This window comes from Anabrus simplex, chromosome 7 (genome assembly GCF_040414725.1).
Source record: "Anabrus simplex isolate iqAnaSimp1 chromosome 7, ASM4041472v1, whole genome shotgun sequence".
NCBI lineage: Eukaryota > Metazoa > Arthropoda > Insecta > Orthoptera > Tettigoniidae > Anabrus > Anabrus simplex.
In genome coordinates, this window is record NC_090271.1 from 171,447,317 (window position 1) to 171,463,101 (window position 15,785).

Genomic DNA, 15,785 nt, shown 5'->3' on the forward strand with positions numbered 1-15,785 from the left:
AGTGAGCGAGGCAGTGTTCGAATGAATTCGGTATCCTGAAATCTGTCGGTCTTGGTCTATCCGTCTGCGAGCAGCCTATCTGGTTGACGTCCCCCGGTTTTCGGGATGGCACTCTCCTCGGGTAAGCACTCTTGAATTCCGTTCCTGCTAAAAATTCCGTAATGTTCCGATTTGCTTTTCATACAGGAGTCTGCCCTAACCTCGCCTAGATTCACCAAATTAGTTACTTATGACGCCTTAGTTTGTCAGCTAGACTTACCTGTTCGTTTCCGAGGCATTCCCGTTTTATTTCACTAAAATATGTATATTGTAGTTTAATAGTATTTCCCTTGGGGTTTGCCTCTGATAGTTCTGTATCACTTTAGGTACGCTAGATTTTGGATAACCTGTAAATTGCATTGTACTACTGCATTGGTAACTAGATGTACAGTTGATTTGTAATTTGAATTTACACTGCTACGAATAACCTATGTATATCACTGAACTTATAGCTCATAACTTGGAATGTATTTGTAAAATTATCTTTTAAAAATATTTTTAAAATCTAAGGATCACGGCCATTTATTTCGGAATCCGCTATCTAAGCCATGTCCATGCCTTTGGTAGGTTCCCAGCCCTTCCATCTTCCCGTTTTGTCGTTCACTAGTTGGCCCCACTGATAGTTACGTACTTGTTTTGTTGGAGACCCGCGTAATGCTAGCTACTGTTTTTCCGAGTGTGTAGTGTTTTCTTATATTGTGTATTGTACTCTTACCTCCCCCTTTTAACTGTGTTTGTGCCTTTTTGGGTGTTACCACTGTAGTAGAGGTAACAGTTTCGGTATTGTATGTTGTTTCATAGTCGAAACAGTTCTTTGCAACTTATTGTATTAATGTGTTGTGTAATTATTGCGTTACAATGGCTTCAAGTCGTGATATTTTAGCTTGGTTTGATGAAATTCCTAGTGATCAACTCAAGGGCGAAAACAGTGACTCGGACTGTGAAAGTGAACACAGAGAACATAATATGGATACTGAACACTTTGAGCTAGTGATGGGCAACGCTCTCGCTCGAGACTCCCGAGACTGACATCGCAGATCTCGAGACTCTTGCGAGAATCTCGAGACCGATTCTCCTGTAGTGCAAGCCGTGCGACGTACCAGTAACTACGACTGTAAACTTGATAGTATATCATTGACAGTTATTGCGTGAAATAACGTTCTCATATGAAAACGTGTGAGCCAATATATTTTGTCAAAAGTCAGGAAAAGTACTGCATGTTCAACTATGAACCCCTTAATACCACTAATGAAAGTGAAAACCGAATATCAGTATCTTATACTGTTCACAGCTCATTTGAGGTGGACATCTTAGTTGAATAACCCTGCATAATTTGTGAATAACTGTAGATAGGATGTACACCTACTTGGAAATTAGAGGCGTGCATTATTCGAACTTGACGCGGGGAAAGATGTGCTTTGCTACATATGCAACCCCCATTACACATGCGTGGAACGTGTAATCTAAAATGCCCGACTTTGCTCCAATTTTTTCAATAGGGGTGATGGGCAACGCTCTCGAGACCGATTCTCGTGTGCTGCGAGCTGTGCGACGCGACGTCCCAGTTAGGCCTACTACGAGTGTAAGCTTGATAGTTATCATCAATAGTTCTCATATGGAAACGTGTGTGATGATAAATTTTGTCAAAAGCCTAGGAAAGCACTACATGTTAAACTATGAGCTCCTTAATAGTATTAACGAAAGTGAAGACAGAATCTATCTTAAACTGTACACGAGTTATTTCAGGTGGAATTCTTAGTTGAATAACCTGTATAATTTGTTAATAACTGTTATTAGAATGTAAATCTACCTGGATGCCTCACAATAGTTGTCGGCAGGGTAGCTTCCTGTGATTCAGACCGGGCCGGAGGTGTTATGTGACGATTCCTCTTCATTGATATTATGCGTATGTAAGTGCCGGATCATCCCAAAACTATTTTTGCCGACGTATTTTACTTCTTATGAACAAGAAACACAGCGGGCTGTGCTATGTGACATCTCTTCAAAATAACCGACATCCACGACTTGTGTTGGGTTTCGGACATCGTCTACAAGTTGTTGCGTAAAACTAGTTCAATTTCACATTGCACCGTCATATATCGAAGTACTTAATTGTGACGGGAATACTCTATAACATTGTAAGAATTATTTCCTTCGTCACCAAAATAAGCACAAGCAGTGGTCGTATGTTATTGAATGTGGGGTCTGATCCGTCTGATAACGATGTGCACTTATCTGTCGAAAGAATTTGAGCAAACTGGAACATTTTAAATTACACATTCCACTCATGCGTAATGGTGGTTGCATATGCAGCAAGGCGCATCTTACCTCGTCTCGAGTTCGAATAATGCACGCCTCTAGTATCCAGTTACGTACGTGTACCTACAGTAGCCATCAGGTTATGTACTTAAACCACTCATTCGTGTACCTACCAGTGCATACAATGCCAGAATGCGTATCCTTTATAATTATGTGATACTGCGTCAAAATAGACCTCGGTAAAAATGAACACCCTAGTCGCTTGTTGACACGTATTTACGAAATGCAGAAGGCCCATGGTTGGCTATTTGGATACTCGGCACAAACAACATTCAGCTCCGACAACTTCTAGGCCTACGACACGCTGCTCACCGCACAACGCAGGGACAACGCTCTCGAGATCTCTCGAAATTTCTCGCGAGAAATAGTGCCTGCGCTAGTCTCGAGAAATCCTGAGAAATCTCGAGACCTAGTCTCAGACTACCCATCACTACTCTGAGCCGAAAGAACATGCTGATGAAACCGTACCTGGAGAGCAATCTCTAGCTGGCGAACAACATAATATGTTGGAGGTAAATGAGAATCTCAGATTTAGTGAGAATGTTTATATAGGGAAAGATAAGGTGACAAAATGGGGCAGACACCCACCAAGAAGAAATTCATGCTTACGTACTTGTGCTGAAACTATAGTGACTCATCCTCCTTGTATAAAGGGCATTGCGAAAGATGAACACACTATTTTAGAAAGTTGGGAGTTGTTTTTTCCAGATACAGTTATAACCACTTGAGATTTATTACTATTTGCAATTTTATTTGTAATTTTTAGTGTTTTTATAACCATTTGAGGCTTATTCTCATGTTTATTTAATGTGTTAATACATTTACGCTTGAAATGAGTTGGTATTTATTATGAAAACATGCCATATCATACCGTGAGCATTTTGCTCAATGCGCGACCACTCATGTTACTTTCGTCCTAGCAACTACTGGCAGGTTAAATGCGGCACTGAAAAATTCTGTGTTCTCTCGGAATTTCACAAAAAGAAAACACAAGTTCAAATATGACATTAAGATTCTATGTTCCCACAGTTTGTTTTGAAAACACAAGTTCAAATGTGGCACTCGGAAATATTCTATGCTTCCATAGTCTGTTATGACAACGCAAATTCAATACAACACTTGGAGAAATTGTAACACTTGGAAAAATTCTATGTTCCTTTGGAACACCGCTGTTTGTGAAGAAGACACAAGTCCTAATATGGCACTTGAAGAAAAATACTATGTTCTACTGGAACCAAGCACTAGAGGGTCAGAGTATCATCTCATCGAAATACCGAGTCCCGACTGGACTTAGCTTAGGGCCTGCCGCACTTGTAGAGCTCCACCCGTCACCCATATCATGGAGATGGTGGAGTATTACTGTCTATCTGTAGCCTGCCATGCTTTTATAATTGAAGCCGATGAAGCATCTCGAAACGTGGATATTATCCACCTCTATAACTCCTAAGGTACTTGGTAGATTTGCTCAAGAATTTGATAGTTTGCAGCTGTTATTATGGCCTCAACGTTGGCAGTGCAAAAATAATTGTATCTTAACTCCAAATAGATTTTTTGCAGATGAATTGGAACATAACCATATATGGTCATTCTCGCTGTGCGAAGCCTGCCCGAGGCAGCCACGTCACTACTGTGTACGTCAGTGGAGCTCAGCGGGCTTGCCTATCCTTCACCTCACGCGAAGTTTAACTTTCATACTTTAAACTTGCTTTCTCTTAGCGGTATTTCCGGTACAATACTAGATTTTGAATTGTATTGACAAGGTGGACCTTGAAATAATTAATAACAGTTCTTATTTTCTGGTGGTAGAAAATAACAAGAAACTGCTGTTTTCTTCATTCATGTCTCACAGCTCAGACAAAGCAACTAGCACCAGCCAGACTATCCCTGTCTACCACATAGAAGAACGGCTAGAGGGCTACAGTAGTTGGAGTCATTAATTCTACTATGAACATGGAATTTTCTACTGCACACGATTACCCACTGTGCACAGTTCCCCCACTCTTCCTTACATATTTTATTTTGTGGAGTCCACTTTGGTGTCCTGGTCTTGTTATAATTTTGATATGCCTTGATCAAATATACTTAAGGTTAGAAAATTGGACAAGTTTTTATTTGTTAATTGAATTAATTAATAGATTAGAAATGGAAAGAAAATAGGAGGAAAATGGGTCCATGAAATTTAGCAAGATCTCCAAGTAATTGGACTCAAGATAGCAGATGTAGAGGAAAAAGAAATAAAATTAACACCCTTCTTAAGACTCACAAATTTTCAGCAGAAATGACACAGAAGACTATAGCGATTTCAGAAAAATTGAGAAAATTACTATCGGAATGAATGGATAAATACTGGTCAGATGACAAGAACCAAACAGTTCAACCTTCAAAGAAGAAGTGAATGTGGAACAACTCAAGTGATCCAATATAGCCAATAAAGTTAATATATATACTTTTTTTTTTACAAGTTGCTTTACGTCAAACTGACAAAGATAAGATTATAGCGATGATGGGATAGGAAAGGGCTAGGAGCAGTAAGGAAGTGGCCGTGGCCTTAATGAAGGTACAATCCCAGCCAGGATTTGCCTGCTGTGAAAATGGGAAACCACAGAAAACCATCTTCAGGGCTGCCAACAGTGGGGTCGATGCCACTATCTCCTGAATGCAAATTAACAGCTGCGTTCCTCTAACTGCATGGCCAATTCACTCGGTAATAATAATAATAATAATAATTAACAATAATAGACACTAAAATATGGTTCCCAATATTCAGGTTTAAACAATGGGACATTTCAAATGTTTTATGTGGAAAGCTGGTACATTGTGTAAAAAGAAGGGACATGTTATGAAATAAAAATCGTCATCATGATCATCACCGCATCATCATCATGACATACATCTTCTAGCTAGTGGCCAGGTCTGTTTGCAATATACGCTTCTTTACCGTTTTCTGTCTTCCCACCATCTCTCTGTTGTCACTTTGGTCCAGTACTGCCCTGTTTTCTTCACCTAATGCTCCACTCCTTTCAGCTTGATCTTCAGACTTCCACTCCCATCTTGTGCATCATCCTCTTCTCCATTCTCTTCATGTGACCATGCTATCTAAGCCTGAACTCTATCCTATCAATGGTTCCACTTGCACTAGTTCTGTGACAGAATTTCAAGAGTTTAAAAGTATTTTGAGTACCTGGCGATTGCCACATTGTATCAAGGCAAACTATCAAGCAATATCATGCTCTGTTGCCACTATCGGAATGTTACTTAAGTTACTGCATTTACCCGCAAGCTCCTAGTAGTTTGGGTGGTAGTCTTGAGTGAGCCTTGCTGTCTGCATTGTACTGCCATCTAGCAGCATTCACGGTACTCAACTTGTCCCTGTTATTTCTGCGCATAACGACAATACGCCGACTGTCTTTTATTATTATTCTGGATTCTCTGCGGTTGTAAACGTGGAAAGATCCATCCTTGCTGGTGCTGTTGGAAATTTAATCAAAAATTGAGTAAAGAAGAAGAAAGAGCAATGATCTTCGATACTGGATTATATACTCCCCAACCGGCAGGAGGCCAAATGCTTCGGATTCATTTTTCATTTAAGTTTTTTTTCAGCGAGATCATATATAATTAATTTTTTAATCTGGGTCCTGAAGTAACTTGAAGAGATACATGTAATATGAATGTGGAACTATTCTTGGATCGTTTAAAGCACAAACGTTTTTCTAAATTAAATATTGGATGATATTTGATCTTTCTTCAATCAAAGGAATAACATGTGAATACGTTTTGAGATTGTGTTACAGATTATTATTATCTGATAATGTTATGATTAAAGTAATTGGGGTTTCTTTCATGTAAGCCTTTGCAAATGTTTAAGTCCGCTGACTAGTTCCAAGCACGTAAAGTTATGATTTATATGTTAAAAATTCACATTGGGTATAACTGTAAAGACCAATATAAGTTATTGACTGTGGCATCTAAATGGTATTTCCCATTCTTATTTTTAGATTAATTTAATTCTTAATGTATCAATGGTTGTTTTAAAGTGCCAAGAAAAACATCTAGGGGAAATGTAAGTTAGTGAGCTGAAAACTGTTTCTTGGCTAATTCGGTTGTTTATGCGCAGCCATTTTCTTTCTCGGGTCACGTCATCTCTTTGCCATGACTGCAACTTGTAAACGTTTTTGGTCTGTGTGTTCTCTGTTATGTTTTGACAGCTGACGTGCGTTCTATCTGTTGTGAGAGTTGTCTTGGAAATGATGTTGATTCGCTATGCAGGTTGGATGAGCATTTTGTCATCCGTGAGCTTTGATTTAAGGATTTATTGATTATTAACTTGAAAGTTTTCTTTCTTTTGCTTCTTAATTACCGTATTTATTTAATTTCTTGGTATCACTCCTTATAGATCTTGATTTGTTGGGATATGATTTTGGGTTACCTTTTCAAGTAACCGGAGATAGTTCTTAAGAAACTGTTTTCTGCTCTTGAGCTACAGTCGGGTTTTATTTTCTGACTAGCTGATGTACCCGTGCTTCGCTACAGGATTCTCAGAAAGACTGACTTAGTGGTTTTCCTAACTGAATTCAACATAGGTCATTGCAAAAACGTCCGTAGGAATGTAGCGATTGAAAGCAATCATATAAAATACTCGATCAAATGAAAAACCGCATGCTTTCTCACTTTCAACGAACAGTACTACGGTGCCGATCTAACAGTTCAAAGTTCCAGAACTGGAATAACCAGGTCGTAGACTGCCGTGAACACTCCTCTGTCATTATTCCGTTAAATATTCACACTACTCATTCCAATCGGTGCCTCAGAGTAGAGATTGAATAGCTCGAATGCTATGATGAACCAGTGTGTTACGTACTAGTAATATCAGAAATTGTATGAACCAGAGGAATGGCATGCTAAAGAAGAAAGTTATCTAACTCCCCAGCTACTTCCCGCCAATATACAGGTACACTCGGAATGACCAGGTGAGTTGGCCGTGTGGTTAGAGGTGCGCAGCTGTGAGCTTGCATCCGGGAGATAGTGGATTCGAACCCCACTGCTGGCACCCCTGAAGATGGTATTCCATGGTTTCCCATTTTCACACCAGTCACACCAGACTGTACCTTAATTAAAGCCTAAGCCACTTCCTTCACACCCCTATTCCTTTCCTATCCCATCATCGCCATAAGACCTACCTGTGTCGGTGCGACGTAAAGCAAATTTTAAAAAAACTTGGTACGCTGCAGTAATCCTACCTATTGGGGATGAGTGGAAACAGAAGACAAAAGGCACATCATAACAAACAATGGTCAATGTAATGTTATTGTTGATATAGTTTATGAGCTTTCTATATTGCAGGCGTTCACATTAGTTTTCTTTCGACTCTGTGATATTAGGACGTCTTACAAAATGATTTATATCGTCGACTGTAGTTCCTTATTCTCAGACTTTATATACCTACTAGCTGATGTACCCGTGCTTCGCTACGGGATTCTCAGAAAGACTGACTTTGTGGTTTTCCTAACTGAAATCAACATAGATCATTACAAAAACGTAAGTATGAATGTAGCGATTAAAAGCAATGCTATCATATAAAATACTCGATCAAATGGAAAGCCGCACTTTTTTTTTTTTTTTGCTAGTTGCTTTGCGTTGCACCGACACAGATAGGTCTTATGGCGACTATGGGACAGGAAAGGGCTAGGAGTGGGAAGGAAGCGGCCATGGCCTTAACTGAGGTACAACCCCAGCATTTGCCTGGTATAAAAATGGGAAACCACGGAAAACCATCCTCAGGGCTGCCGATAGTGGGGTTCGAACCCACTATCTCCCGAATACTGGACACTGGCCGCACTTAAGCGACTGCAGCTATCGAGCTCGGTGCTGCACGTTTTATCACTTTTAACGAACAGTGCTGCGGTTAGATTGCGGTGCCAATCTAATAGTCCAAAGTTCCAGAGCTGGGATGACCAGGCCGCAGATTTCCATGAACACTCATCTGTCATTATTCCGCTAAATATGCACACTGTTCATTCCAATCAGTACCTCAGAGTAGGGAATGAATAGCCCGAATGCTATGATGATCCAGTGTGTTACGTACCAGTAGTATCAGAAAATTTATAAACCAGGGGAATGGCATGCTAAAGAAGAAAGTTATATAACTCACCAGCTACTTCCCATCAATATTCAGGCAGGCTGTTACACTCTGTCCGACTGGGCGAGTTGACCGTGTGGTTAGCGGTGCGCAGCTGTGAGCTTGTATCCGAGAGATAGTGGATTCGAACCCCATTGTCGGCAGCGCTGAAGATGGTATTCCGTGGTTTCCCACTTTCACACCAGTCAAATGTTGGGCCTGTACCTTAATTAAGGCCTAAGTCACTCCTAGCCCTTTCCTATCCCATCGTCGCCATAAAACCTATCTATGTCGGTGCGACGGAAATCAAATAAAAAATACTCTGTACGCAGCAGTAATCCTATCTGCCGGAGATGAGGGGCAACAGAAGACACAAAGCACATCACAACAAACAATGGTCAATGTAATATTATTGTTGATCAGTGTTATGAGCTTTCTATATTTTAGGCCTACACATTTAGTTTTCTTTCGACTCTGATTTGTAAAATATTTTATACAGTAAACTGTAGTTTCTTATTCTCCAACTTTACATACGGATTTTCATTAAATACTGTTTACCCATTTTCTCGTTACTCGGCGCTGATATGGACTTAGTAACAAAAATTCAAATTTATGAATATCTTGGTGATCATAGCCAGTACGGTAACAATGTATAAGACATGGATAATAGGAAATTTAATACTATATAACCTTAGTTATCTAGCATTCATCGACTACACTTCTAATAAGAAATATTTGAGAATTACATTTTAGGCCTTCCCCTAAACTACCATTTCACTCAGCGTGAATAAAATAATTTACAGCCTAGATTGTAGCAATTTATTCCCCGACTTCACATACCGATTTTCATTAGACCACTAATAACATAAATAGTTGAGAATTCAATTTTAGGCCTTCCCCTAAACTACCATTTCACTCAACGTGAGTAAAATGATTTATAGCCTAGATTGTAGAGGCTCATCCCCCGACTTCACATGCTGATTTTCATTAAATTCTCTTCAGCCGTTTTCTCGTGATGCGTGTACATACATACAGACAGACAGACAGACAGACAGACAGACAGACAGACAGACAGACAGACAGACAGAAATTACGGAAAAGTAAAAAGTGCATTTTCTTGTTACTGTGGACATGACCGATACAGAAATACCATTATTTTCAAATTCTGAGCAATGTACAGACAAAACTCTTATTTTATATATATAGATTTTCACTAAATTCTGTTTACCCATTTTCTCGTGACTCAGCGGTAATATGGACTTAGTAACAAAAATCCAATTTCATGAATATCTCTGTGATTATATGCGGTACGGTAACAATGTATAAGACATAAGTGATCGGAAATTTAATAACTTCTTACATAACTACTACTAACTTACGACATAACTAAAGTTATGTTAGTTATGTAGTATTCATCGATACGACCACAAATAACATAAATAACTTATTTGAGAATTACATTTCAGGCCTTCCCCTAAACTACCATTTCACTCAGCGTGAATAAAATAATTTATTGCCTAGATTGTAGTGGTTCATCACCTGACTTTACGTACCGATTTTCATTAAATTCTCTTCGGCCGTTTTCTCACGATGCGTAGACAGACAGACAGATAGACAGATAGACAGACAGACATTACGGAAAAGTAAAAAATGCATTTCTTGTTGCTGGGGACATGACCGATACAGAAATACCATTCTTTTCAAATTCTGAACAATGTACAGACAAAACTCTTATTTTATATATATAGATTCTCTAAGTTATTGTAATTGTTAATTACCTTAGTTAAGTTTCTGGGATCCCAAGGTATGAAAGATTAACTTTTTTTTAATGAAATCTCGCACATTTTGAGTTTCCTTAAAGTTTGTCTTTTATTAAGTGTTGTTGTTTGAGTCATCAGTCCATAGACTGATTTGATGCAACTCTCCATGCTACCCTATCCTGTGCTAACCTTTTCATTTCTACGTAACTATTGCATCCTACATCTGCTCTAATCTGCTTGTCATATTCATACCTTGGTCTACCCCTACCATTCTTACCACCTACACTTCCTTCAAAAACCAACTGAACAAGTCCTGGGTGTCTTAAGATGTGTCCTATCATTCTATCTCTTCTTCTCGTCAAATTTAGCCAAATCGATCTCCTCTCATCATTTCGATTCAGTATCTCTTCATTCGTGATTCGATCTATCCATCGCACCTTCAGCATTCTTCTGTAACACCACATTTCAAATGCTTCTATTCTCTTTCTTTTTGAGCTAGTTATCATCCATGTTTCACTTCCATACAATGCCACACTCCACGCGAAAGTCTTCAAAAACATCTTTCTAATTCCGATATCAATGTCTGAAGTGAGCAAATTTCTTTTCTTAAGAAAGCTCTTCCTTTCTTGTGCTAGTCTGCATTTTATGTCCTCCTTACTTCTGCCATTGTTAGTTATTTTACTACCCAAGTAACTATATTCATCTACTTCCTTTAAGACTTCATTTCCTAATCTAATATTTCCTACATCACCTGCCTTCGTTCGACCGCACTCCATTACTTTGGTTTTGGACTTATTTATTTTCATCTTGTACTCCTTACCCAAGACTTCATCAATACCATTCAGCAACTTCTCAAGATCTTCTGCAGTCTCAGATAAAATAACAATATCATCGGCAAATCTCAAGCTTTTGATTTCCTCTCCTTGGATTGTGATTCCCTTTCCAAATTTCTCTTTGATTTCCTTTACTGCCTGTTCTATGTAAACATTGAAAAGGAGAGGAGACAAAATGCAGCCTTGCCTCACTCCTTTCTGGATTGCTGCTTCTTTTTCAAAGCCCTCGATTCTTATCACTGCAGACTGATTTTTATACAGATTGTAGATAATTCTTCGTTCTCGGTATCTGATCCCTATCATCTTCAGAATCATAAATAGCTTGGTCCAATCAACATTATCGAATGCCTTTTCTAGATCTACGAATGCCATGTATGTGGGCTTGTCCTTGATTCGATCCTCTAAGATCAGACGTAAAGTCAGGATTGCTTCACGTGTTCCTACATTTCTTCTGAAGCCAAATTGATCTTCTCCTAACTCAGCTTCAACTTGTTTTTCCATTCTTCTGTAAATAATACATGTTAAAATTTTGCAGGCATGAGATACTAAACTAATGGTGCAGTAGTTTTCACACCTGTCAGCACCGGCTTTCTTGGGAATAGGTATAACAACATTCTGCCAAAAATCGGATGGGACTTCTCCTGTCTCATACATCTTGCACACTAAATGAAATAACCTTGCCATGCTGGTTTCTCCTAAGGCAGTCAGTAATTCAGAGGGAATGTCATCAATTCCAGGTGCCTTGTTCTTATTTAGGTCACTCACAGCTCTGTCAAACTCTGACCTCAAAATTGGGTCTCCCATTTCATCAGCATCAACAGCCTCTTCATGTTCCAGAACCAAATTATCTACATCTTTACCTTGATACAACTGTTGGATATGCTCCTGCCATCTTTCGGCTTTGTCTTCTTTCCCTAGAAGTGGCTTTCCATCTGAGCTCTTAATATTCATACACCTAGATTTCCTTTCTCCAAAGGTTTCCTTGATTTTCCTGTATGCAGCATCTACCTTTCCCAGGACCATACAGCCTTCGACATCCTTGCACTTCTCCTTCAGCCATTCTTCCTTAGCTACCTTGCACTTTCTGTCCACTTGATTCTTTAATCGCCTGTATTCTTTTCTGCCCTCTTCATTTCTAGCATTCTTGTATTTTCGTCGTTCATCAATCAGGTTTAGTATCTCCTGAGTTATCCACTGATTCTTAGTTGATCTTTTCTTCCTTCCTGACATTTCTTGAGCAGCCCTACTGACTTCATTTTTCATGACTCTCCACTCTTCTTCTATAGTGTTTCCTTCAGCCTTTTCATTTAGTCCTTGTGCAACACGTTCCTTGAAACAATCCGTCACACTCTTTTCTTTCAACTTGTCTAGATCGCATCTTTTTGCATTCTTTCCTTTCTTCAATTTCTTCAACTTCAGATGGCATTTCATGACCAACAAGTTGTGGTCAGAGTCCACGTCTGCTCCTGGGAAAGTTTTGCAATCCAACACCTGGTTTCTGAATCTCTGCCTAATCATAATGAAGTCTATTTGATACCTTCCAGTGTCTCCAGGTCTTGTCCACGTATACAGCCATCGTTTGTGGTGTTTGAACCAAGTATTGGCAAGGACTAAATTATGATCAGTGCAGAATTCAACCAACCGACTTCCTCTTTCGTTCCTTTGTCCCAATCCAAATTCTCCTACTGTATTACCTTCTCTTCCTTGGCCTACCAATGTATTCTAGTCTCCCATCACAATTAGATTCTCGTCAATCCTCATATATTCTTCCGATTTCTTCATCATCCGCTGAACTAGTAGGCATATAGACCTGCACTATTGTGGTGGGCATTGGCTTGGTGTCTATCTTGACGACAATAATTCTTTCATTACGCTGGTCGTAGTAGCTTACCCGCTGCCCTATTTTCTTATTCATTATTAAACCAACTCCTGCATTTCCCATGTTTGATTTTGTGTTGATAATTCGGTAGTCACCTGACCAAAAATCTTGTTCTTCCTGCCAACGTACTTCACTTATACCAACTACATCTAACTTTATTCCTGAAGTTTATTTTAACCTTAATTTTCAATTAAATTCTTGATTTCCTTGAACATTGTTTTTATTTTAGTCAGTAATAACTTATTTATTCTTTAATCCGCCTAACCTTGATGGGCTCAAATAGCTTCTACACCTTAGTACGTCCTACCTTCTGATCTTCTTGGTAAGTGTGTTATGTTTTATTAATATTTTAGTCTTACCATCCCTGGCCATACTACTACTATCGTTGTATACCTCTCAGAAAGTACATGATAGTTCTCTAACATTCTCCTCCATTTTTGTTATTCCTAATCTACTTCTCAAAAAATGTTGTCATCACAGGCCTGGATTCTGGTTTTCTTTCTTCCCCAAATTACCCAAGTTTCTGAACCATATGTCGGTATTGGGATATGGTACGTATGGTATATCACTCTTTTGCCATTCTTGGGGACAGCTTTACTCCACAATAAGCTTTTAATTTTTATATATATATATACATATATGTACAATCTGCTTTACGTCGTACCGACAAAATAGGTCTTATGGCAATGATAGGAGAGGAAAGGGCTAAGAGTGGGAAGGAAGCATCCGTGGCCTTAATTAAGGTATAGCCCCAGCATTTGCTTGGTGTGAAAATGGGAAACCATGGAAAACCATCTTCAGGGCTGCTGACAGCAGGACTGGAACCCACTATCTCCTGGATGCAAGCTTACAGCTGCGCTCCCCTAACTGCACAGCCAACTCGCTCAGTCTTTTTTATGTTTATTTTTTTATCATTTTTTTAAGGAATGTTTCTGTTATTTTCTTGTCCTTATTATCACTTAATACTACAATGAAAGAAATGGTGAGAGTGGACTTCCTTGTTTCAAATCATTCCTCTGTTCTGCAGATCTGTTCTTTCTCCCCCTGCATTCACACAACTCACGCTCCCTTGATACATCTCCTTATCCTCCATACGGTCTGTTTCCCAAGTCTGGCTCCTTGGCTGGATGGTCAGCAAACTGGCTTCCGGTTCAGAGGCCCCAGGCAATAAAAATAAGCAAATCACATTCTGCTTAGTGTTTGAAAACAACATATGCAGCCTTTATTCACATAATATCAAACTCTACTCACTGCCGTATAAAAACTAGCATGGTGAGAGGACTGACCTTCGAGCTCTGGATATGAAGAGCTATAGGTACAGGCTTCTGGCAAAACAAGAACAAAAGCCATTAGTGCCATCTTTTGACAATGCTTATATAAATTATATTAAAACCTAAATATTGTCCCAGGACCATACAGCTTTCGTCATCCTTGCACTTCTCCTTCAGCCATTCTTCCTTAGCTACCTTGCACTTTCTGTCCACTTGATTCTTTAATGAATATATTAAATTAGTGTTTCCAAACTAAGATACAACAATTGTAAAATTGTTCATTATGTTGATTAAATTTATTAATTTCTAAATCAAAATATGTCTTTTACCTTGTATTGCTATTTTTCTTTTGTTGCAGGTGATAAAATAAGAAAAGTATTAGACCAAGACTGGCGTAGTGCTGTCCAGGATTTTAGGTCTGACATTGAAGATGCTGTGAAGAAACTTCTGGATAAAATGGAACATAAATTGCTTGCTGCTTTGGAATATGATAGTGAAGTTAACTAATCTGTGACTTGACATATTGTATATATATATTACATATATCTCTATTATAGACTGTTATGCCTTTCAGTGTTCAGTCTGCAAACCTCTGTAAACTTACTAAATGCCTCCACAATCCTCTATCTATAACTAGCTCTATCACCTCGGTTAGTTACATACCTCTTATCTTTAGATCATTAGAAACCGAGTCTAACAACTGTCGCCTTGGTCTCCCTCTACTTCTCTTACCTTCCATGATTGCACCATTATTCTCCTAGGTAGCCTATCCTCCTTCATTTGCCTCACATGATCCCACCACCAAAGCCTGTTTATATGTACCAGTTCATCCATTGAGTTCATTCCTAACAGCCTTTATCTCCTCATTCTGAGTATCCTCCTGCCATTCTTCCCACCTACTTGTACCAGTGATTATCCTCGCTACTTTGATCTCTGTTTCTTTTAACTTAAGAATAAGACATCCTGAGACCACCCAGCTTTCACTCCCATCTAATATCTTGAAACTTGAAAATTGGTGCAGTGCAATGAGTATGATATGGAAATTGGCCTTTCCAAGAATAAGTGATGTCAATAGGTGAGAAACCTAAGAGAGTTGAATGTCAGGTTTGGAATACAAAACTGGAACGGGTAGAAAATTTTTTCAAGTATTCAGGATGTGTATTTTTGCAAGATGGTAGTAATATAATTCAGATTGAATCAAGGTGCAACAAAGCTAATGCAGTGAGTTCACAGTTGTGATCAACAGCAAGAAAGAAGTCAGCTCATGGATGAAACTATCTTTACACTGGTCTGTTTTCAGCTGTGCCATATGAAAAGAAGCAGTGTTTTAATATATATACAAAAGCATTTCAGATAAAGAGATCAATATTAATACTGTCTCTGCAAAATATGTTTTTTTTTTAAGATTCCTTCTTTGCTAAAAAGTTCTTTGAACTCATAATTCTATTGACATTGACAGTTCAATGTAATATTTTGGATTGTCCCTCGGAGAATAGTTTTATTACCTACAATTTTGATAGCAATAAACAAAATTTTTCTTTTATGGACTAAAGCCAATTTCATTTTTTG

The 15,785-nt window shown here is 38.8% G+C and overlaps 1 protein-coding gene across 2 annotated transcripts in view; it reads left to right on the forward strand.

The window, feature by feature from the left end:
• LOC136877420 (zinc metalloproteinase-disintegrin-like 4a) overlaps nt 1-14,772 on the forward strand; it is a 194,720-nt gene extending 179,948 nt beyond the window's left edge. For both annotated transcript variants that reach the window (XM_067151441.2, XM_067151443.2), the window contains one exon: nt 14,575-14,772. In XM_067151441.2, coding sequence (XP_067007542.2) covers nt 14,575-14,723 — 149 coding nt within the window. In that variant the 3' untranslated portion in view covers nt 14,724-14,772. The remainder of the gene's footprint in view (nt 1-14,574) is intronic.
• The last annotated feature ends 1,013 nt before the right edge of the window (nt 14,773-15,785 follow it).